Here is a 26,642-nt window from a genome sequence, read left to right as displayed (position 1 = left end):
ATTTCATGATTTTAAAAAAATCCGCTTGATAAATACTGCCCCCCCCTTTCCTTTCTTTTACTGCCATTTGCTTATAATTTAAAAAAATGAGAAAACTAAGCATGTCATTAACCTTTATTACGGATACACTTAAACATCACCTGACATTACGACACTGATGTGAAAAGGTGACAATGAATATGCCCAGCCCTAGTTTAAAATATTTCCAAAATAGACCATTCTGAAAGCTAAAAGACCAACATTATTTAAACATTCAAATATCAAAAATATACGCAAGTCAGAATGCAACTGAAACAGAATGAGTGAAAGTGAAATTTGACCCGTATATAAAATCTACATCATCAAGTGTGTCTAAAATGTCTTTGTATGATGTGACATTAACATTATCCTTCACTGAAACCCCAGCAAAAACCCTGAAAAACAACCCCAGATCATTATCCCTCCTCCACCAAACATTACTGTTGGCACTATTCGTTCTGGTAGATTTCTCCTGGCAGGCAGTCAGCATTAGTTCATTAACCTAATTTACCATGTAGACATGATGTTCTGAGAGCAACAAAGACCTACATTATTTAAATATTAATACATCACAAGCACTTAAGACAAGTCGTGCAAGCATGCAGTTTAAAAGGAATGACGAGTCAAAGTGGAATTTGACCCATGTACGGAAATCTGCACCAGGTTTAACTCACTGACCTCAGACAATTTAGTCAGTACATCAATATGTATTTTGTTTTGCATCGAATCCTCAGCCATCCCAAATTCTCATGTGCAAACATGTCCATCGGTTTGCTTTGTAAAGAGTGGTTTAGAGTCTCATTAAAACACAACATCGCCATGATTTGCCAACACCTCTTAGTGACTAGACTGACACGGTTATCCATTTCAGTATTTTTAGCTATATTTTATACTAAATCGAGTGAGTTTATAATAACAAAGGAACATTTATTTAACCAGCAATAAATGTAAACTCAAGTTCTTTTTGGCGAGCATTCGTTTTATATTGTTGGGGGGGGTAATTTATTTATCAAGCTACTGATTTCTCAGATTTTTTTTACTGATCAAACACTGTTTCTCAGTGATTTAAGTCTAGTCTAAATTCACAATGTCAGCAAATTTTTACAGTATTTAAGAGACGGATGCAGTGAGAGTCTGTTCACAACTTTAATTACCCAGAGCACAACTGCTTATATTCATTGAGTATATATAAGCTGTCAGCTCTTATTCTTTAAAGCTACACTAAGTAGGATTGAAACGAAAGTGGTCATAGCTTAAAAAATTTGATTGCATACAACTTCCAGGTCCCATCCTCTCTGATGCACTCCAGCCCTGTCTCCAAAACCCCTCCTTGCAGAGGAGAAAGCAGACATGCGCAGACAACCTGTCAGCATTACCAGTGCTTAGATGTTGGATTGATAACAGAAACTGTTGTGAAAGCAATGAGAACAATTAGCTGTGAGAGCACAGGCACACAAATATCTAGACAAACAGCAAACCAATACGACTGCCTGAGCACTTCAGTAAAATTCACCATATTTCCTAAAGTATTCGCTCACTTTGTGGTAGGCTTCCACTTTGTTATAACATAGTTATAACGTAAAGTTAAAAAGTTATAATTGCTTCCACTTTGTTATAACACCACTGACAGCTGACTGTGGAATATTTAGTAGCGAGGAAATTTCACAATTGGACTTGTTGGACAGGTAGCATCCTATCACAGTACCATGCTGGAATTCACTGAGCTCCTGAGAGCGACCCATTCTTTCATAAATGTTTGTAGAAGCAGTCTGCAGGCATAGGTTAGGGCTGCAAGTAACGATTATTTCAATAATCGATGAATCGGGCGATTCGTTTTTCGATTAATCGATGAATCGGAGGGTGGTGGTCATTTCCATGTCTTTATTCAGAAATAGAACATTGAATAACAGAACAAATAAATGCTTACAATAATTAAATAATAGATTAAATCAAATAACATTTATTAATAAATTTTAATAAAATAAATTAAACAAAGAAAAATAAGTGCATCTCTGATGCAAACACTAAATACAAACTAACTCACTGATACAAACTCACTCACTCCCTTTCTTTAGGAACTTTGCATTGCAATGCAAAAATGTTAGCATGTCAACATGCTCCTGGCTAAGGCTGGCTCTCTTTTTAGAAACTATATTACCTGCTGCAGAGAACAGACGCTCAGACGGTGTTGAAGTACCAGGAATGCATAAATAGGACTTGGCTAGCCTAGCCAATATAGGATATCTATCTCTGTTAGCTTTCCACCACTGCAGTGCATTTTGTTCCTTGGCAATGTTTCTTTCTCCAAAGTATGTGAGGACTTCATTTCTCACTTGGTTTTGAACATTATCCCCTTCGCTTGCTCTGTCCTCGTCTTCACCATCAGAACCAAGGAGAGAATCCAATAGGGTGGCACGAGGTCCTGATTCAGCACCTGGAGTATCGGTGGAGGTGCTACTGCAACTGCCATGCTGCTGCACATCCATCTCCCTTTTCTCTGCGTCGGTCATGCTTCCTTTGTAGAATTTATTTATATGTTAAAGATATGTTAAATGTTAACTTAATGTTAAACTTATTTTAAAGAATCCGCCTCCGCTCCGGCTCGCTATGTTCAACTCGCTCTTTTTTTTTTGCGTTGACGAAGCGCCGCAGGTGACGTAAGCTAATATGACAAGGCGAGTGAAACATAAATCGTGCAACACAACGAATCGATAATCAAATTCGTTGCCAACACTTTTAATAATCGATTATTATCGATTTTATCGATTCGTTGTTGCAGCCCTAGCATAGGTGCTTGGTTTTATACACCTGTGGCCATGGAAGTGAAGGGAATACCTGAATTCAATGATTTGGTTGGGTAAGTGAATACTATTTGGATATATAGTTTATTTTAAGCAACTCTGAAATAAAACACCACTTACTAGTAGCCTTAGCATTTTTCAGAGATCATCTGTCTCATGTACTACTGTCAGGATATAGTGACAGTTTTAGTAAACAAGCGAAAGTTATTATTTTAATATGGGTTACCTACTGCAACTCTAATATAGCACTTAGGCTACATTGTGTGGCCCAAATCTTAATTTCTCAGACACGTTTATCCTGTAGTGCAGCTACAATAAAACAAAAATATGGCTCCCTTAGAGCAGGAGTGCCAAGAGCATTTCATGGTGGAGGGCCAAAGAGCAGAACAAAACAACAAAACATACTAAAACAAATAATGAATTCTTTACAGAAGCAGTCAGCGTACATACCAGAGGAGTGAAGGGGAGGGCATGGAAAAAAATGTTAAAAAAAAAAAAAACTCAAACACTACAAAACATTCAAGAGAACATGAATGTTGTGAAAATTCCAGCTGCAAGGTTCAGACTGTTGATGTTAAAACATGTGAAGTCTGCCTTGTAAAGACAGCCTTTATCACTTCCACCACTGTGATTATCTCCATCCTTTAACCCATTCATACCTAAATGTACTGTCCACAACAAATGGAGGATTCAGCTTCGTCCATTTGTGCACTCATTTGCCCCAAAGTAGTTACATGTAGTTATGTCTGTGTGCTCGCCTGCTGTCTACCATTATATAAAAGAAGTGTGGAGCTGCATTTAATGCTGGATGCAGTGTGAGAGTTTATGAGTGAGCATATAAAATAGAATTCAAACTCATTTTTGAGTAACTATAAAGGCTGACTGAAGAGTAAGGTACTTTCACATTCTCTTTCTTTTCTCTTCTGATGACTGTCTTTTTAGCATACTTTGTTTACCAGTTACTTGTGAGTTCTGCTGTGTCTTTACAGCATGTTGCATTACTGATACTGTAATTGACCTTGAGCTTGGTGAACATTATTTAAATAAAATCTTTTATCATCATTAGCAGTAGCATTATACGTACACAGTGAGCAGTGAAAATTATAACAGTGAAATTTCCCCCCTTTACGTTTTATTTCACATATCCAGAAGCATTAGCAAATGTACTTGCACAGATACTACAGGTCTGTTTACACTTTAACATCCACATTAACATGAGGATCATGTTCTGATTTCAACTGACCCCATGAAAAGCGAGGTGTAAGCACGCTGTGAGCCGATTACGATCCACTCAAACCACATACAGAGGCAGTTAGAGACACATCTCGACCACATTTAACTGAAGTGGAAATGGAATGCATTTTGTTATCCATTTACAATTATGTGAGTAGAATCGCACCCAGCAAGTGCTGACTAGAAGGTGAGAACTATTAACACAATTAAATGAAAGAGGAAGGACACACAAGGCTGAGGGTAGCCCCAAACAAAGATCTTGCAGGGTCCAAGTCAAACCTGCCCACTTCTATGGTAACAGGAGAAAAAAAAAATCTACTGATAAAGAATTTCACACAGATGTCATTTCGCAATATTGTCTTAAAGCTGTTTTGTTCAATTTGTGAAACCTGACACTGTGGTCTGAAAGTGTGCTACAATGTACACTGTAGCACTAACAGCTTTTTATGACTATAATATCTGCCTGCAGCACTGAGTGAGTTCAACTAGTGCAGCACAACAGCCATGTTTCTACAGCATTTTAATTGATATGTATAAAAATGTGGTCTTAATGAGGGACATCACATCACCCACCATGTTTAAGGGCCCAATTACATTAACATCTGGGAATACTAGTATCTTGAATTAACTTGGATTTAAAAGAGGATACTACTCAGAAATTAGTATCAAAGTCAAGGAACTGGGAACAGATGTGTATTGAAAGATTTTAATCAATCCCCAGGCTTAGCCTTTGCACACACTATATGTATGTGGGCTTGACTCATACCTGTGACTTCATCTCATACAGTGGAGCCTCTTCAGGGGACAGCTGGATGGCCTCATCCCATTTCTTCACTGCTTCCCAGTGTCTGAGGAAAACCCACAAGAACACATTGTCCATTGTGCTGAAATTGATATAGTGCATTATACGAAAGACCCCTCCCTTGACACACACAATTATCCCTCTCTCTAAACTCACACAAGCACACAAGTGATTCTGAGCAAAGCACCGATTCACTCATGAGGACATTTGGAGGAAAATGCTTTAAAAGCCACTAAAGAATGTCCGTTATCCTCTTTCCAATGGTGCACAGATCTGATACACTGCATCAACATCAGAACCAACACTGAACTTATGAAGAGGATCAGGTATTGAACAGACATGACCGATCAGCTATTGATACAATTTCTTACCCTGCATTTTTGGGCAGTCAAAAGAAACACTGACATTCAAATATTCGTCAAATTTAAAGAAAAATAAAAAAACATTAAAATGCAGAAAATGTCCATTTGAGTCAGCACAGGCATCTGTTATCTGACGTAACAGAACTGGTGGTTGGAGCTTTCCTCCAAGCACCTCCAGCTGTTAAATGACAGAGTGTCAGCGTCAGTTCATAAAGATGCAGTGGGAGAGTCCTAACAAGTGGTGGGAATTGGATACAACTAAATTGGAGAGAAATTTGGGGGGAAAAAATCCCGTCAAAAATTATTTTTGCTTTAATTACAACTGGATGTGATTTTGAAATCCATGGAGATTTTTGCAAACATTTAGCAGGTTCTTGGTAGCAGAGTCACTTTGAACAAGGCGATATGTTAACTTTATAAACTGTAAAATACGCCAAAAAATGTCTTGTGTGAGGTAACCAAATAATCTGCTTCAGACTTTTCATCTAAGACAACACTCTGAACGTGAATGCTTAGTAAACTAAGTAGTAAATGAATAATTATTGAATACTTCAAATAAATGAAAGTAAATTAATATTTACTTAAAATAAAGCAGTGAAGCTTTCAGTGCAGCCACTCTCTTTAGTTTAAAATGATGACATCATGATCCCATGGGGGCTTTATTGAGAAATCTTTCCCAAAGTCACATCAGAAGAGACCTATATAATGTTGCGGTTAAAACCATTAGATGCAAGAAAGAGTAAACAATCAGTCATTTATAGCAATCAGTCATTTCCTACAGAGGTAGGCGATTAATAGCTGTGATTTAGCAACAAGGGCCAAGCGATACAGTGAGAACAACAAATTGAATCAAAGTTCTCTCGGTTTTATGCAAATGAAGTATGATGCAATGAAGTGATTATAATCATTGACCAGTTGTCAACGAGGGTCCCACAGATAGACAGGTAGACACAGTTGCTCCAAAACAGAAGTGGACATTGTTTCTTTCATTTAAAAAAAAATACATATGTATAACATTTCTGTGGTTGTATGTACTCAGTCATCATTCATTTTTATGGCCAGCTTCCACCTCTATTTTGTTACTGTGCCTTTAAGACTGGTGTATACAACTGAGTTCTGTTCCAATTGTCTGCTCTGTATTGTGCTTCATTCAAAAACCAATTAGCGCTGAAACACTCCTTATAACTTCAGCTGAACTGCTGAAATGTGGATATATGTAGATTAACAGTTTGCATGACCATTAATCTGAAAGTTCTACATACAGCTAATAATTATGAATGATCGCTTTACTGGCAGACTTGAAACAAGTATTTCTTAGCAAATGTGAAATGTGGCATGTGTCTAAACAAAAGCCCTTCTTAAGGCTACATTGTGTAATTATTGGGGATTCTTGCGGAAATGTGCAAGAGCACACCACATGTTGAAGATCTTTTTGTAACACTGGTTGTTCGTTGGACCTTTTCCCTGAGCAGATGAACGAAAAAGAGTTGAAAAAGATCTTAAGACAACTCAAGCCAGAACTTGGTGGAGGACATGTCTTCTGAGAACATAAGTGAATGATCTATTAATGTGATCATGTGTTAATCTGTATAATTTAGATTTTGCACAAGACTTAGAACATCAAGCTTCTTTTTCAAGGCCGTTTGTGTGACATTAATGCATAAAGACATCTGACGTGGTCTGCAAAAGTTCCTTTGAAATCCGATCAACGCTCTGACTTTCAAATAACTCTCAAGCTTTAAAGAGTGCCTTGCAAAAATTTACGCACATCATATTTTAGTGTGTGTGTGTGTGTGTGTGTGTGTGTGTGTGTGTGTGTGTGTGTTCACTCAATGACTTGGGAGAAAAAAAAAAAAACACATTTTACACTGTACTGCTTTAAAAAAGCATGACATAGCACATCAGAATAAAAGCCTTGTGGAGGAGGGCTTCTACAATTCTGCTGTGCTTAACACCAGCTTCATCATCAAATGTGTATTTCAGACTTTCATATTATCAATTGAATGAAGGCTAAAAAAATAAATAAACTGACATTTTTGTGGGATGTTGAGAGAATATGGTGATGAAGTGTCTACAGTGATCAGTTAGACCCGATAAAGCCCGATAAAGCAGAAGACTATGGTTGAATATACACTTCGAAACATTCCCCATTTAAAAAAAGCTTTCTTCAAAAAAAAGCAAGATTTCTTAAAATATTTATCATCATGTTTTGGACTAAACTATTTAAATGTAACAGTACATTATATGACATATAAAAATTTTAAGGAATAAGATTAACATTAATAGTTCATTAAAATTAAGAAAAGTACTCAGCAGGCATCTTGATCAAAATCAGTACTAGGAGTGAAAATGTCAGGTCAGTGCATCCCTACCTGATTCATTTCAGGGACTGAATCTTAACTGAATCATAGCAATCAACTCTACACTTTAACACTGCTGGAAGCAGGAATGCACCAATCTGAAGTTCTGGTTATACACTAATTTCAAAACAGATCTAAGATTTACCATATTTCAATATATGGACCATTTAACCTCTTATTCACCAGACTATATTTTGGTTTTTACCCGATTTCTACATGAAATAAACGCATTTTTGTTTTATTTTATTTCCCCTCAAATTAACAGAAAATGTGTTTTATGATCACACATATTGCTATATGCTTACAATTTACTCTCTTTGTGTTTTTTATATAAATCATTTTTAAAGAGATCACAGAAGAGACACCATCTGTTTATGGTGTATAGCCCAGATTTGTGGAAAAATAGGTCGACTTTCAGTAGCCAAAAAAAAAAAAAAAATTGTGAGTTCAGCTTCTTCCATTATAATTACATTCCATCTTCTATTAAAATGACATTACCCATCTATTTGACTGGAAAGAAGACAGTTACAGCTCTCATATGACACTCATCCTTTAAATGTAGCTTATGAAATGTGAAAGTTATGAAGAATATGAAAAAAGTTTATTTTGGAACCACCGTTGGTCTCAAGGAGTTGAATTGGCTCAAAGTCACAGTTGAAAACCAATTTATACTGACCTGGACTTATTTTTGACTATTGAATGACCCTGTATCTTAATTATGTTTTTGTTTTTTTTTAACATATGATTGAACAGCCTTCCACCCATTAACTGCTGGGATAGGCTGCAACTCCCCTCGGTGACCCAGAAGGATAAGCGGCTTAGAAAGTGTGTGTATGTGTGTGCGTGTGTGTGTGTGTGAGAGAGAATGTGAACATTCTAATCTGTCAGTACTAAAGCAATCATCAGCTTTACCAAATGCTTCAGTAGTGACTATTTTGGTAGTGACAATTTTAGCTAATTATAAGCAGAGCTCTGGTCAGTAACTAGCAAATACAGCTTTGAACAGTTGTACACACATAAAATCATATTTTTCAAATATTTTCAATACAAAATATTTTCATTAATACACAAAAAGTTCATTGCATTGCAGAAAATATGTTACAGTAGTGAACACTTATTGTTACACATTGACTTTTTGGACTCAAATGTCGACACATTTGCGACATTTACTTCAAAGATTTGGGATTTAACTGCTCACCACGTGGCCATGCTCTCTTCCTCCTCTAAAACGGAAGGGTGTAGCTAAAACAAGCCTCCACCCTAAGGACCAAGACAGTGTTTCGATGAAGACACGAAAACACAGAGCAACACTCTTATTTTTTTTTTTTTATCCTTGAATGAAATGTAATAATTTTAATACATTTGGATAAATTTAAATCTTTTAAGTTAATTTTAAAATACAAAAAAAAGAAAAAAATACAAAAACATTTTTACGTATTAGTTTTGACAAGTCTGAAATTACAAGTAAAGATTTGGGACAGCCACCTTTCTGCATAATGGCTTGGAATTAAATAGATCACAATCTTAAATAAAACAAAATAAACCTAAACACTGTGATACACTGATTTTATGTGGGGCTTAACCATTTACTCACATCTCCACAAGGAAGGACAGTATTTACAGTTACCATCCAATACCTAATCAGATCTACTAGTGATGGAATTTAATAAATCTATGTAATGGAAAGAACTGAGAAGTCAGGAATCAAACCCATGTTCTTCTAACAGTATTTCTCCAATAAAGATATTCAGAACCTTTCTGTATACAAAAAAATGTTTGTTATATGTTACTTTATTTACAGTTATTTTAATGTTAAATAGTGCTGTTACAGGTAAAAACACAATTACTGTTGAAATAAACAGTTAAACCATATTAACAGCTTAATTTTTTTGCTTAGTGCTAGTACACAGTACTCTTAGTACTGTGTTAACAATAAACATATAACCCAACTTTGTAAAGTTAAATGATAATGAATCTTAGCTCTAAGACACAAAAGTGTTCTCATTTAATCTAGAATCGGGAAGCCACAAGGGCAATCCCTATTTGAAGTATGATGCATAAATCGGGTCAGGTGGTTATTTACTCTAATGTGATAGCTACTGAGGATGATTTTCCAGTCACCACTAAATGATGAGTGATAAAAGGAAAAGTAAAGAGTGAACAAACAAGAAAGCAATGAAAGCTCTAGCTATAGGTCATAAATGTAGTGTTACAAAACAAACACAACTCTTATATGCAAGTTAATTGGTGCCATGATGACAGAGGGAGCAACGATTAGTGTTGATCTACACTGTCGACAAGTTTATATACAATAAGCCAAAGAGCTATCCAGGTCATAAATTACCTACTCTAACTGTAGTCCGCCTCAGACAGTTCCTTTCAAACAAACTGTGAAAGCTGAGACTGTAAACGCCACACTCCTATATTTGGTTTTCAAAACAAGTGACAGATGTGTTGTGTGCATCTGCGTATTAGAGCTTTGCAATTAAACGATAAAGTGACACAAGCTAACAGATCTTCACGCATGGGTCATGTCAGGTCATGTACGTCATCCTTCGCTCTTAGACAGAAGTAGGTACTGAGGAAAAATGTAATACAAGCATGACAGTTGATGTTTCATCTGTATGTATATGTATATGAGCAAGCATTTCACAATCTACGCCACGGTGAGTTAGCCGGTTTCTCCACTTGCCAACCAAATGAAACTAAACTAAAAATAAATACATAAATAGATTTTATCAGCACTTAGACAGAGCAAACATTTTATTAAATGGCTTACAAGAACTACTTGTCTAAGGACCCATGAAAGGAATAGACAGAAAGGAACGAAACTGCGAGGAAATGTGTACTTTTCATACTTGTAATACTTTTTTCTTTGCTATCTAGATTCTTTGGTGTTTCAGATGTGAGGAGATACTAATGGCATGCGCAATTACGGTTTCTTTACTGAATGTAACATATCAAATGTGACTGGCCATATTAATATTTTATTTTGTTTTTACTAATATATTAAACCCTGTAAATAAATACAAACATTTGCACTAAAACCTGCAGAAAAATATCATATTGAAGATTTTTTCTGTGGAAGATGTGCTAAATTGTTTTCAATCAGAAAATCAAAATGTGTAATTTAAAAAGGTATATATTTCAATATATATCCATATATTGGAAAAACTCATTTTCCTTTTTTATTATTATTATTGTATTTTTTGGTACTTTGTCATAAAAGCATAAGTGGACCTCGAGGAAAAATTACATATACAAGAAAAATGTAGGATATAGTCCTTTTACTAGCTCCACTAGCTAAAGGGGAAAATTAACCTCCACAATCGAACCCATTCATGTAGTGAAACACCACATACACACTAGTGAACACACACTAGGGGGCAGTGAGCACACTTGTCTGGAGTGGTGGGCAGCCCTATCCGTAGCACCTGGGGAGCAGTTGGGGGTTAGATGTCTTGCTCAAGGACACTTCAGTCACGTACTGTCAGCTCAGGGGATCGAACCAGGCACCTTCCCTAACTGGTTCCCTAACCTCCAGACCACGACTGCCCCATGGGGCACCTCTTGCACAACAGGTAAAGTTATGTCTGTTTTGTCCTATATGGCACAACAAAACAGTGAAAAAAAAAAAAAATTGGACAAACACGGCGCAGTAGGCCAAGTGAAATGTTTTGCCAGTCCTTTATATCGGCATACTCTGTATCGTGGTATCCATGTTATGGCAAAGTCTGTATCATAAGACCACATCTTACCTGTAATTACTTTTATACCAGCATACTTCCCAACCATAAAACCTGTTGACTTGAAACACAGTGAAGATGCTCTGATCAACAACTGCATGCTACCAATTTGGCAGACAAAACTACCAAGAAGCAAACAGGACAAACTATTCATACGTTTACATGGTCAATGCATACCTACCTTCACTTTTAATTGGGTCAGGTTCTTTACCAAGTGAAACATACAGCTTTCAGTCTACATGTTTCCACTATAAAAGCCCTTTTTTAATCAACCAGGTCAATCAGGTTTAGCAAGAGGATGACACACCAGTTGAGCAAACAGATCAAACAGAGCATCGAGAGTTCAGGCAGCCCAACAAACTGCATTATAGTTGCAACAATCAACACATTTACACATACACTAATAAGTAGGCCTGTCAAAATTACTAAAACACAATTACCCCTTATCATAATTATTTGAGATGACTGCAGTTATTTGAGAACAAAACAAAACATTCAAACTAACATTCGAACCAGACTAACTTTGTGCTGAATAATGTTGGTGCGTTTGTTAGTTATGTATCATTTCAACAATACAACAAGTAGTAGCAGTGCTGTGGGTGGAGTATGTGCAAAATAAGGCTTGTGGGGTGCTCCTGGTCAGCAGTGCCAAGACGGTAGGCAGAGAAGGGACACCATAATACAGCAACAAGCTGTTTGACAACAAAGGCCACTGTGTCTGGTCTGAACCAACAGAAGTTATTAATGATAGTTACAGCAGGAATGTGTCACAACACACAGTGTATCACATTCTGCTGCACATGGTGAGAGTGCCCATGCCAAACCTCTTGTTTACATCAAATTGTTGGAGGGAATGTGATGCTCTGGGCAATGTTCCTTGGAAATCCTTGGTGTAGCTGTTGTGGCAGCATGCGAAGGACCAACAGTATATTGGGTTTTAATGTTTTAGTGTTAATGTTTTAGTACATCTGTGTACATCTGTCTATTCAGCCCACAGTAGTTTAGCACCACCCATTAGGAATGAAGTAAGTAGTGTTTTAGCCTGGACTGCTTTTTGAATGATTTACAGTAGAGGGCAGCCAATCAGAACATTAGTCATTTACATATATCAGTCATATACCGCTGTTGTTGAAAGAAAACCTTGTATCTTCAAAATTACAACTTTACAGGAGAAGGAAAAAACATACTTTACTCTTAATGTAAGACAATGGAACCAGATGTTTTTCCAAATCGTTTTTGGCCATTTCTTTTGTCCATTCATCATGAAATTTACTCACAATGTAAAGGACTACAGGCATTTTCAATTTATGTCAAACTGAAAAACAACAAAAATGGAGATACGAGGTTTTCTACTGACAGCAGCAATATGTAAAGGTTACATCATAAGTAGACCTCAGTGGAAAAAAAATAAAATACAAGAAAAACGTACGATATGGGTCTTGATGACCTGGGCCTTGATCATATGTGCAATAAGCACCAACTCATTCCTTCTTTATCCACTTTCAAACTAAATCACACAATGTCTGTTTATTTGCCTACGCAATAAAGACACTCTACCCATATTTTTTGATCAGATAATCGATTTTGATATCAGCCATACAACACATAAAACAAGTTCATAAAAAGTTACACAGACACACACATTTTCTAAGCCACTTATCCTTCTGGCTTGTGGGGGGAGCTGGAGTTAAAAGTTACAACAAAATCCAATTTACGCAAGATATGCTAGGGAGGGAGTTACACAGTAAAACCAATTTTCAGCACGTGCAGAGTGTGACACTCTGATCCAAGATGTTTTCTTTTCTTATTCTTACTTTTTAAAATTACTAATTTACAATGCATCTTTGAACGAGCCATCACTGATTCCAGCATTGTAATACTAGACTGTGCAGCACTTCTAGTAAAAATGCCTCTTTCCTTTTTACATCAGGTGCAAGTGAAAATTGTTGGAATGTATTTTGTAAATGCACAGTGGCATGTCACTCGAAGCGTAATAGTCGGTTATTTGCATTTTTCACACTGCTAGTTTAAAAAAAACTTAAATATTCTTGAGATATTCAAAAATGCATGCACCTGCTCCATTAACTAATTAATTTAAAATTTAATAATTTAATTTCACTGAGCGCACTCTGAGTGTCAAGAAACTGTACATTTTTAAATGTAATTTCTTAGCTACATACAGTACATCACCGCACACTGAAGCCACAGCGTAAGAACAAAGTAGAGAGTAGCTTTAGTAAACGCAGGGATTTTTAATATATGCCTCTAAATAATCATTTAGAAAACTGTCAAATCACTATTTGGTCAAAACTTATATTAAAAAAAAAATGTATGCAAGTTTTTCCCCTCAAAAATAAATGTTTGAAAACTTCTCTCTTCACTCTAAGCACAAAATGCTATGTAAGAGAAGCTTTTTACAGGCATTAAATAGCACACGGCACACAGAATTACTAGCCTTGATAAATCGAAATGCAAAGGAGTGCACTAAGATGGCGCACAATATTAAAAGGGAATTCTACCAATTTTTCAAATATATCAGTATAATTAAACTGATGAGATTTAAACACAGTAATTTAGAGTAATTTGACATGAAATGCTCAATTCTAGAGAAATTGACCAATTCAGAATTAGTCACAGTAACAGGAACCAGACAACTAGCCTACCTTTCACAGAAATTAATGACACAGCATGGGTATGAATATTGCCTAATGGCTGAAACATTGTTTTATCATAAGACATGACTTTGGCCTACAACGTATTTTTGAACATCCATTCATCGCAGATGTCAATGAAGGGTGTTTCAACCCCTTAACATTCCAAGCTTATTTCATATAATATTCAGTAACTACAGGGACTTTAATGCAAACTAATGGAGCTATTCTTGGGTTGTAGAAGTGGGTAACAAAACTTTGGGTCCATGGTTCGTTAAGGGGTTAATAGTACACAAATGTTATTTTACAATAAAGTATTTACAATAAAATATTTTTCAATAAAGAAAACTAAAAAAAAATAAAAAAATAAATAAATAAAAAAACACTAGTTGATTTGTTTTGTATAGTAAATACAATAGCTATATTTGCTCTATATGCCCAAAACATATTTTATTGAATCAACATTACACAGTCATTTTCTCTACAATAAATTAGTTCAGATCAAACCCCTTTGAATGGTTTTGTTTGCATCCCAACATTTGCATTAAACAGAAACTTTGAAAATTGTGTAGAATTCCCCTTTAACACAGAAAAAACTTTTGTAGCTGAGCCTCAGTAGCCAAAACATGCATCATCCGACATCACAGTATCCACCCTTTCAGTAGGGTTGTGACAATTAACAGCTTGTGATCTAATGACATTTTTGCTTTGGCTCCTCTCAAGGTTTCTTCCTCAAGCTCTGCAAGAGCTTTTCACCAATGAATGAAATGGATTTAAATGAAAAGGATTTAAATATTCTTCATCTTTTAGATGGTGTATGTTCATATTTTCAGGTAAAGTGGCCCAACGACACTGCATGAATTTTGAGTTTCACATTACGTTTACAACAGGTCGTATTCTGTAAGTTTATTGGCTAGTTGCAAAGCAGAAATCTTATTACTGCCTGACTCATACAGACCTGGAGTTGTCCATTATCTTATTACTCAAGTGCACGTAAACGTGATGATCAGATTACCGACAAAATCGGATTTTCTACAGTTATCGGATTATTAAGTGTATGTAAACACACTCACTGATTGGTTAGAGCAGATGTATTAGTGTTGGGTAAGCATGTTAGATGCAGGCTAGAAGTAAACTCTGCAGGACAGCACAGGAGTCACTAAAGTAGAGTAAAAACACAATGTTATTCGATCGTGACTCAGAGCAGAGTCAGCCTCTAGTTTGAGTGTAAGCCTCTAGTTACCTCTAGCTACCATTGTTGTGCATGAGAATGTAGGCTGCTCTCAAAAACTCCTTCATTCTAAGGGGAATGGATGCAGTCTCTGGCCACAGAAATCTGGAACAGGACACCACCACACGTTAGTAGATCAAATATCCATGGACCTAATTAAAAGTAGTCTAAGAATATCACTTCAGTGGCAAATTCTTTTGGGGAGAAATGCAAGGTCCATTTCTTCAGCCTGAAATAAGTACATCTTCAGGCAAGAGAGCCGGAAAACTAGAGTCAGAGCTGAAATACTGTCAGGGATTTTAACAACTGATCTCTGCGCTCCAGATCCACATCATTTCCTCATGGCAATTCACTTATGCATTCAAAAACCAATTACACTGAGTCACCAAGGGCAACAAGCATCTTTCTGGGATGCTGAGTATTCACTAACAGATAATGTTGAGGCATGGGCACTCTAAGGTGAACAGTTTTATCAGTCTGCTCTCTGTATGAATGGAGGAAAGCTAATATATCTATATTGTCTGAGTCAAATTACTTGATAGAAAAATCAGAAACCATTCAAGTGATATTATCTTGTTAAGACATATGGTAAGCTAACCTATACAAAGAGCTTTTCTAATGTGTGTGCAATCGGTGATTTATTGAAGGAAGAGCTTTTGATAGCCCTTAAGTGTCAGTTGTTCTAGGAAACAGTCCATATATGCCCGTACTAACTGCAATTCGTTCCAGCGGAACCAATTTACATGTGCAATGTCATGTGATACCCCGGTGACTCAGGCACCAGCGTCCTTTCCCGCATTCTCCCGAGGAAATAATGCATAGGTGAAAGACTTCCGGACCCGGCTCTTAACTATCCTAATCTCACTAAATAGATTCAACAAGCTAGCACACAACAGCTGCTAAAAAGGCTTTGTCAACATCACAATAGAACATGCAAACTCAATTTTTCCCCGCTTTTACTTTCCAAAACAGAGCTAATCTTCTGTTTACATTGACACAGCATTTGAAATTGGACTGGCAGGAGCCTACAGCACATTATGTGGTTACAGCCAAAATGTTGTCAATCATCCGATTTCAAAATATGGTCCATGTGGGAACTCTGACTGGAAAAGTGGGAGAAATAGAGAGGAAAAACTTTCCAATGTTGCGAACAGTCACTGTGGTGATTAGAGTGAAACAAGACATTCTATTTACAACCCATTTATTTGGGTCTCAGGGTTACGCTTGCATACAGATAATGAAGTGAGCTTTGCATGATTATTATCTCACACATACTGCCCTCCACAACAATCAAGATCAGGTCTAATTAGTATGATCAAAAAGTTATTCATTTTCAGGAAAATTATCAGGAAAAAGGTGGAACACACATTCAACAGATAATTACACAGAAGGCTCAATACAATAACAAAAAGTTTCTTCCCATTCTTTTCAGGAGACTTGCTTTCCGTATTTCTAGGTCTACAGTCCCGCTAATTGCCAGACCCCCCACAATATCTTACTAATTTTCAGTGTTGTGCATGGGAGCTTAAATAATGTAGAATGATTACTGAATCATATATACAAACAATATAAAAGACATTCTCTGATCAAGTGAACAACACGCAAATTCTCGTAGTTTACGTAAATGGCAGAACCTTCAGTCGAATGGCCACAGCTGCTGAGCTCAGCAAAACAGAAAAACAACCATTCTGTGGTTTAATTCCTGCTTTGCGTTCACTGGGTATGAATGGTGGTCACTTCACAGTGAGCCTGATGACCATGTCTGCCATGTTATTTCACGAGAGGATAAAGTACTTTTGAAGAGACCATGTTAACTATTGGATGTTAGTTAGCCATGACAGAACTGTGTAGGCCTGATCGGACCAAAACATTTTGGTTGCAGGTGGGAGCAGGACGAATCATTCCATTTCCATTGCTTGCTAAAAAGGTACCAATACTGATCCCTTTTTTTTTTTTTTTCTTCACACTAGAAATTTTTTGGACCAAGGACAACTTGCTCTTCGAGTTTGGAACATTTGATCAAGTCTTAAAGGTCTGGGGTCCACTGCATCTGAGGAAGCTTGCACTGCATGTAGGGTCGCATGGCTGGTTCAGCAACAGGGTCTGGTGGCCTATTGCATCAACAAAGCCAAGAAATCTGCAGTTTGACCGTGATACTGACAGTGTGACTGACTAATATGTACTAAATCCCAGCAAAGTTCCGATGCTCAGAGATGCAAGAGGAAAATGACTTGAAAAATTCCAATAAGAAACAATATTCAGTATCATTTTGGTTGCGCAAGAGAAGCTGCTGCCGGCTTAGATGTGCAGACAACAAATTAATCTGTATTGTTCGGCTTTATTTTAACTATTTTTTGCAATAAAATTCTTATTCATATTACCATTAATTAATATTAACTTATTACTAATTATACTTAGTAAATAGACAAAAATAAGTTAGCCATAAGCATGTAAAATGGTTACGTTATCTTAAGTATATTCTAAAAAATAAATGCCATTAACATAGTTTTTTTGCCAAAGTAGCAAACAGTAGTAATTAAAAATGTTGAATTGTATAAATCTCAGGACTTTTAAGCGATTTAGGTTAAATAAAGTTAGCGTCTGTATCGCTACTCGTTACTGGCCAATACTTAAGTACTTAAGCATCGGTATCTGAAATAAAAAAGTGGTATTGGTGTATCTCTAATATGCTCCTTTATGGAAAAGTGAGAAGAGAACCGAGGGATGTCTTGCTTCACTAAATCAAACATTAGGAGTTCAAATAAGCTGCTTTTGGAAATGTAAACACCACCTGCAACAAAGCAAAAGACAAACTCTTTTTTGTCAAAAAGTTCTAGTTGCTGGGACAATGAATGCCAATCCATTACACATTTCCAACCAGAGACGTCAGAGACAAAATCTTATATATTCAGCTTTAACAGTTAAAAGCATAAACTATTACTTCAGTGAGATATTCTAATATTATTAGCATGTAAAATAACAAAAATATCTATAAAATGGTCAAATTAAAAGAAGAGATGGACAGGTTAACACTGAACTATCAGTACATCCAGTCCAGAGGTTCATCTTTCAGAAACAATCATTACATAAAAAAGTTATACCTAGAAGGTATTACATAAGTTATACCTTTGAAGTCCTTGTCAATATAGTTTCAAATGTTTAAAATTAATTAATTAAATTGTTTCAATAGTAAAGATACCTAGATATGCCATGGATATTACCAGTGTATTATACTTGTTATATGTATGCAATATTAAACACACACACACACACACACACACACACACACACACCAATAGATTTGAAATTAAGAAACCAACGTGTCCGCTTTAATTCAAGGGGTTTAACAAAAAACTAAATGTTGCGTTATAACAGCCATTTTTACTGTCCTCAATTTTCACAGGCTCAAAAGTAAAAATGATGATTTTTAATATTTGAATATTTGAATCCTCTGCAGTCAATGACTGCCTGTAGTCTGGAACCCACAGACATCACCAAATGATGAGTTTGCTCCCCTGAGATGCTTTGCCAGACCATTACTGCAGCGGTCTTCAGTTGCTGCTTTTTTGTGGGTATTCCTGCCTTTCTTCAGTAAGTGTGCTAAATTGGGTTGAGGTCAGATGACTGGCTTGGCTATTTAAGACCGTTCCATTTCTTTGCTTTAAGAAGCATTTAGGTTGCTTTCGTGTTACGTCTTGGGTCATTATACATCTATACTGTGAAGTGCTGTCATATCAGTTTTGCAGCATTTGACTGAATCTGAGCAGAAATTACAGCTCTATACACAGAATTCAAGTCAAGTCAACTTTATTGTCAATACTATAATATGTACAGGACATACAGTGTACTGAAATTGTGTTACTCTCAGACCCCATGGTGTAACAATAACAAATAGACAGTAAACAGCAAAAGTGTGGATTTAAATAGATACTTCCAAAAAAAAAAAAACACTAAACACTAAAAAATAATATAAAAGTCCTGAAATTAACACTAAAGTGACATAAGGCACATACAGATTCATTCTGGTACTTCCATCTGCAATCACATCAAACACCAGTGACCCAGTTCCATGGGCAGCCATACATGCCCATGTCTTAACAGTGTCCCCACCATGTTTGACAGATGATGTGGTATAATTCAGATCAGGAGCCTCCATTTCATTCACCACACTTGCTTATATCTTTACAAAGAACCTTACTGGCCTGGCCTCTCTGGCTTGAAGACAATAAAAATTAATAACATTTAAAAATTCACTGCCGTGATCAACTTTATGGCTAATAAAACATAATTTATTTTTTTCCTGTCAAAATTTAAAACCAAGGTTGCACAAAGTAGCAGCAATAAAATAAAACTAAATCAGTTTTCCTTTAATCAAGTAAATGAAAAAATAAATGAAATTTTAAATTGAGATTTTAACAGTGCAGTCTGTGCTCTGTGCGTTCTGCTGTCTGTCTACACTTCGCCGCAACTACATTGTACAATCACAGTCTTTACTTAAACGGAGGAAAGTGAGTATCTCTCCGTGCTCCTGTGAGAGACTCGCTCTCCTCTGAGAGCAGATACTCCCTGCTGATTGGAAAGTGGCGAACATTAGTGGGAAACTTCTCTATGAACAATTAAATTTGAACGATTTAGAAATTTCATTTCATCGGTAACCCTTCGTCCATCTGCCCTATATGTTCATGGAGAACTACCAGAGAATATGTAGAGAGGAGAATTACCACTCTGCAACGTCTTCCAGTTCTCAAACGCTAGAGGGCGCTCTGCTCCCGAGTGAGTCCAAAATGAATAAGTCGATATGGAGCATTTGCGCAAAATCATAGTTAATAAATACTTAAATATTTTTACTGTAAAAGAATGCAATCATTTCCTTAACACTGAACAGCATAAAACATTTAAGAGCTTTTAAACTCGAGCTAAACTCGAGTCAGTGAGCTAAACTCAAGTCAGTGAGCGCGAACAGCCAATGAGCTGCTCCACTCGCCAATCAATCATCACACTCTAGCAGTAAAGCCCGCCCCCTGCTGCCCAAAATCCGTTTACTGTAGACAAAAGGAAATGTATAGATACGATTTTTTTTTTTAAACTGAAATACATCCTTCTACCTTCTAAAAAAAATGGTTTGGGTGAGTGATTAGAAATTATTTTAACTTCTCGTTTTTAGCTGTTTGAGCACCATTTACTCCTATTCATTGAGGACTCACTCACGGGCACCCTCCGCAGTTTAGTAGCCCTGTTTTGATATAATGGGGGAATAGGAAGTGGCCAGGCTCCTCATAAACCTCCCTAAACTTTTTGCGAGTGGAGCTAAACATTGGCGGAAGAAACCCGTTTGCACACGACCTCCTGTGTTCATGGAATACGAACGCACTGGCGGCCTCGATGCTAAAACAACGATGCAGCGTTTTCAACTGTGGTCGTTATTTGGAACAAGAAGAGGGTCGCTGTGAATAATGGTTACTTGCTGCTCTGTTCCAGCTCCATTAACGATACCAGAGAACATGCATTTCAGCTCTTAACATAAAGTAGGACGGCTTTTAAGATTCGCATAAGCTAGCTAGCTTGCATAAAAATCGCTAATAGCTTGCCAATGTCTCGTTAGCTAGCTAGTTAACTTTCCTGTTCCACCTTAAATAGTCCAGCAGCATTGGCACCTGAAGCGCCAGAATGTAACTGCTGCACCATTTAAGGTGGAACGGGAAATTTCAAACAAGAAGCTGGCGACAGCTGACTTCAGCTTCGTATCACCAAAGAATTATCAGTGGGCCACAATAAACAATTGTCTTATACCCCCCACTTTAAAAGCATATGATGCCTTAAATGTAACTAAACTAAGCAGCTGTTAATGAAGCAAATGTTTTGGGTTTTTTTTTTTTTTTTTATTTGAGGGTTGTCCCATTTCATAGGGCAAGATTTCAGCCACTACCCCTCGTAACTCCGTTCCAAGGGGTTAGGGTGACACTCAAAATCAAGGGGTAGGGGTAAAAAGATGAAATGTGATTGGGCCTTAAAGTTTCTTTTAACTCTCTGACAGATTTTTTTTTCAGCCTAATGATGGCCCCCTTCACTTGCATCCACACCTCTATGAGCAGCTACCAACATATTTTTACCAACGAATTTTCATCTCCTACATTTGCCTTGAAATAATGAGGGAACAGGCCACACCTCTGTGTAATGTCTGGAGAGCTTGTTCTTGCTGTACTGTATATGTGGTTGCTGTGAGGACACCCATCATTTATCTGTCAGAAGAGAGTTTCATACAACCTTTACAATGCTGATAGTCCATCCCTCAGAAAGCCCCTGTAAAAAGCTTTTAGCTACCTAGTTAATTTTCCAACCTTCCTTTTAACATTTAGATCTAATCAGACAGTTTTGTTTCTGTGCCTTCTGTTCAGATTGGCTGCCCTGTATTGTGTCCAGGCTGAGACATTTCTTATAACCTCAGCATCATTGATGGTCTTAATCTATAAAATCGAGGAAAAACTATATATTGTTACAGCAAACTAAAATGATAAAATGAAGACAAGGTTATCTCTGCTGTAGTAAACCAATCTTGCATGAAGTGGAATAGATAGGCAGCAGCCTTCATTCTAAGGGCCATGTCCTCATCAGCATTTCCTTGATGAAAATCTCATCTTCTGTACTCAACCTGAAATTCAGCTGCTGATACATTACTGCACAGTCATGTGAAGACATCAAATAGCACTATGTTCAGCTTGGTGTGAAATGTATGAATGCAATTTAGTAAAATTAGGGAGAGAGAAAATGATTATTACCTATTAACAGAACTTTATCCAGAAAGTATCTAACATTCTCTATTAAGAAATCAAGGTTAAATAAGATGGAAGGTATTTACCCAAAGCAGAGACTGACATACGTGGCAGGACAGAGCATCCTGATAACAGCTTAACAGGCTTAGGCACTCATGATCACATCTTGAATTTAATCCCTGCCTCTGCAAATCTTTCAGTAAACCTGACTACACTGCCTGACTCTTCCAGGTTATGACGTAAACTGGTTTGTTTTGCACATATTCCAATTCAACCATAGACAAACATGAACCGCAGTTCATTGGAGCTGCTTGGTATATGATGGCATGGTTATATTTATCCATTCAATTTATCTTTCATCTCCATCTCCAGCTAATCCTGGAGACAAAAGTTCTTGTTTTTGCCCGGCAGATCGAAAAGGCCAGGGATTATGGGAAGCAAGACACATCTGCTGTTTTCCTCAACATACAGGCCTAGAGTCACTCTTAGTCTTAAGAAAATAAAGAACTAAAAATTATTTAATAAATTGACTCATTAATTCATAAATAATGGAATGTAGATATACAAATGTATGGTCTCTCTCACAAATTAGTCTGTTTTTCCCCATTTTCTGTACTGCGCAAGAAATCCACCCTTCTTTTATTGAATTTCCAGTCAAAATGACCATTAAGCACAAGTTGTTTATTTTCAGGAGATGCATCTGAAGAGATCAGATAAGGAACAGGAAAGCCAAAAGGAAAAAGTGAAAAGAAAACTGAGTTTCCAAAACTGGAATTCAAAAACATTAAAACATACAGCGAAATCGGAACTCCTACCAACTGTACGAGACCTGGCAGACCACTAAAGATAAACAGCACATAAAGCTTTCATCTTTGAGAGAGAGGAGAAAATCAAGCTCTACTGTTGCTTCAGATCTGAAAAAATGTACAGGTGTTTCAGTTCAAGACTGTAGATATTAAAGGAGAAGTAGCCAAGAAGCCATTACTGAGGAAAGGAAACAGATTTGCAAATCAAACAAAGCTGCTGGTGTTCTCAGAGCAATAATGAAGAGTGGATGCATCTGATGTTGGTGAGCACGCTGAAAGAGTATATCAGTTACAACGTTGTGAAGGATGTGTCTTCTGAGGATGTAAGCCAATTATCTGCCAGTCATCATATCTTCGTCAGTATAACGTTAATCTTGCTAAACACTGAGCCGGGCCTTCTATCTGAGCCTGTGCATGTGAAGTTAATATGCAGAGATGTATGACGCAGCCTAAAAAACTCCTGTGAAGTCCGGGCGCCTCTGACTTAATACTGTTACTATGTTAGACTTTACAAGGTGACTCACATAAGCGCACAGATACCACAATTTAGCATGTTTTTCTGCTCCTGATTCACTAATGCTACTTCTTTCAGTTTTTACAAAAAAAAAAAAAAAAAAAAACACAACTTACATAGTGCTGCTTTAAATAGGTTTTCTACTTTTTCCTGATGCAAATAAATAACTTGGTTAATAGTTTTGACTGGAAACGAAATAAATGAAGGATGCACAGTACTACAGTTGAAATGTAGTACTGTGTACCCGTCTGCTGCATCAACACCAGGTACTGTTTTTCTACATATGAGAATGAAGCAATAAGCCATGAGAGACCCAGCATTGCTGTGATTTTAGCACCGTTGGAAGGGAGTTTTAGGCACTTTGCATCATATGACAACAGCATGGTTTAATGCAAAAATCTTCCCTTTTTAAGTACTTTTGGGTCACCAAATTACCACTGTGAGTCGTTTTTAGTACTATGTAGTGGTGCCCCTCTTCTCGTACTGGGGCTCAATATCAAAAGGCTCCCTGTTCCCTACATAGTGCACCCCAATAACACAAAACATAGTTAAGAAATGGTCATTTGGATGCTCCTGAGTGAAGCAACAGTCTAAGCGTTGGCCCCATCATCACAAGATCGCATCTTCGATCCCTGGTGATGCTACAGCCATCCATGTCTGGGAGTCCAAAAGAGCACAACTGGCCTCTCGTTCTCTTGGTGGGTAGAATGGACCCCCACCACTCAATGCAATGCTAGTCAGTGCAGGTGTAAGTCATTTGTTATTCAGTCACATCCATACTCAGTATATTATGCACGTTTTGACTGTAGAGGCTAGAATTTGTAAACTTATGAGAAGCCTAGTATTTAACTTTTCAGTTTAAAAAAAAAAAAAAAAAAACACTTCATTAATATATTCAGAGCACCATGCGAGCAGCTTTACAATCAAAGATTACTCCATTAGCAGCACAAGGATTTGTTGACGTGGCGCTGTAATATACAATTTAGTTGTTTTGAGGCAGTCGCAGCTGTGTGCATATTGTGGATTTGACAACAGCTTTGAACGCAGTTCAGCCAATCAGATTGCAGGACCGGAACTATCCATTTCATAATAAATCAATAAATTGTACTTTAATTCAAGCCCGTGATATTAATGATGGAGCTGTTTAAGATGTTAGCTAGCAGTCCAGTCTAGTTATAGTCAAGAAAATTAATTCTAAGCCCTTCAGTTTAAACAAAAAACAGGTTCTTACTTCAATATACTCTGCAGTCAATTCAAGCAGCATTACAGTCAAAGATTATTCCATAAACAGCACAAAGATTCTTTGTGATGTGGCACAGTAATACAGAGTTCAGTTGGTCAAAAGGTCAAAAAGGGGTTCTGCAGAGTGATGCTATGGCCGAGGAACCACTGACTCCTTAAGTAACCTTTCAAGCAGGTGAAGAAACTTTTCCAAGTTTAAAGAACCTGAGCTAAATGTAAAGAATCAATGTCAATTTAAGGTTTGTCCTAGAACTGTATGTCCAAGAAGCACATGGAGATCCTAAACTAGTACAAGCACTATCTAGTGTGGAGCACTTTAATTTCAATTACAAAGCCAACAGTGCCATCTGATGGCTGCCTGCAGTCGGCTCAGGCAAGATCACACAGGTCATTTTGTCCTACATCTTTAAGTCATTTTGTTACTGAATAATTTCACTGCAAGCCAAACTGAGGCACCTGATTAAGTAATGGTTGACAGATGAGCTGCCCCTGAGAGAAGGAGAACAGCCAGTTTTTCCTTGTTCCCTTATTATTTCAGCTCCACAGCTTCAAACCTAACTGACAAAACAGATTTCATTTTGCAGGAGATACCAAAACCGTTTTCCTCCCACAAGCCACACATGAGGTACACTCATGCAAGCCACCCTCTCATTTCCAGTAAAGCCCATCCTAATGACAAAGATCTGAAGATGCAGGCATGCTGAGAGGGCATTAAAAACAGTGCAGAAACTAGATCTGGCACTTGGCTTGTTCACTGATGCACTCGCAACAGCTGTATGTGCGCACATACATACACATATGCATGCACAAGCATTTACTGTAATACTACTTTTTGAAATATATAGATTGTTTAGAGTTGCCATGACTAATCAACATCAACACCATCGATAATAAGTTGCTAGAAACAAAAACAGCTATCGATTAGTTAGCTTGACATTTTTATCTCACTTCATTGAAAGATGGAAAATACAGCTTACGGTATGGGGTTGTACACAACCCAAAAAGCCCAAAATATGGGAAGACCACTTTAACGTCATCTAAAAGGCAGTTTCCAGGAAACTGTGTAAAACTGAGCTCACCTGGCACAACAGAAGGACGGTCAACAAAATATTGCGTGCACAGCAGAAAATGATGAAGGCTCAGTATGGTAAGTGACTAAGGCTCTTTTCACAGCTAGTGTGCACCAGACCTTAGGTATTTGTGACAGTGTATCTACATTTGGTTCAGACTATTTCACACTGCAACAGCTAAAGTTCATGAAATTGTTACTTTCACATTTGCCATCATTCATCAAAATAGACATGTATGTATACCACAGTCAACACAAATACATCTGAACGTAAAAGTGAATGTTTCTTTCCCATCTGCTGTTATTAGCAGCACTTCGTCTGTGAAGAGTCAGACTTTAAAGCAGACAAAGCACGCTCTGATGCTGAATTCCTTTGTCTGGTGCAGACCATCACAGAAATACATTCCCACCAGAAGCAGACCCAGAGGTCATTTGGAACAGCTGGAAACACAGACGATTTGTTTAGTGTACTCCTGCCTAAGTGATGAGTGTGCACACCAGTCAAAACAGACCAAACTAAAGGAAAAGTCTGACAGGTTCACCCCAAATAAGCCAGGTGTGAACGCACCTTAAATGACTAAAAACATAGTCTTCAACTTTGTGAAAACTTATGTTGGAAATGTTTTGTTCTGAGAAAAAGTATACTTTTATGCTTAAAAAGAGTGCCAGATGACAGATTTCACTCATGTGCTGCGTGCAACAAACAACAATGCACCACTGGCTGAACTGAGGAGGAGAACATTTTTATAAATAATAGTCTCTTTTCAGCTGTTACAGAGAGAGATGTGTGGAATATTCTACAGCCTTTCTGAAAGGAAAGTTCTCAAACAGCTCAAACAATGATCTGTCACATAACGGTTCTGACGGGCAAAAATAATAATAATAATTAAATAATAAATAAAATTATGATTGACAAGGTCGTTTGTGCACAAACACACAAATCGGTTCTGGCTTTTTCCCCCACATACGTAAATCAGGCTTGGGTCAAGAAATACGTGTAATTTTCATGCACTTTCACACACTGTCTTACTTACAGC

General features: G+C 37.2%; 1 protein-coding gene across 2 annotated transcripts in view; it reads right to left on the bottom strand.

Moving 5' to 3' along the window:
* Positions 1-26,642, bottom strand: part of ttc33 (tetratricopeptide repeat domain 33) — a 68,778-nt gene that overhangs the window by 36,226 nt on the left and 5,910 nt on the right. For both annotated transcript variants that reach the window (XM_017698491.1, XM_037533166.1), the window contains exon 3: positions 4,819-4,900. In XM_017698491.1, the coding sequence (XP_017553980.1) occupies positions 4,819-4,900 (82 nt within the window). The remainder of the gene's footprint in view (positions 1-4,818; positions 4,901-26,642) is intronic.

The sequence above is a fragment of the Pygocentrus nattereri genome, chromosome 23 (assembly GCF_015220715.1).
Source record: "Pygocentrus nattereri isolate fPygNat1 chromosome 23, fPygNat1.pri, whole genome shotgun sequence".
Taxonomy (NCBI): domain Eukaryota; kingdom Metazoa; phylum Chordata; class Actinopteri; order Characiformes; family Serrasalmidae; genus Pygocentrus; species Pygocentrus nattereri.
The sequence above is the reverse complement of the archived record's forward strand: the minus strand, read 5'-3'. Positions and strand labels throughout refer to the sequence as shown.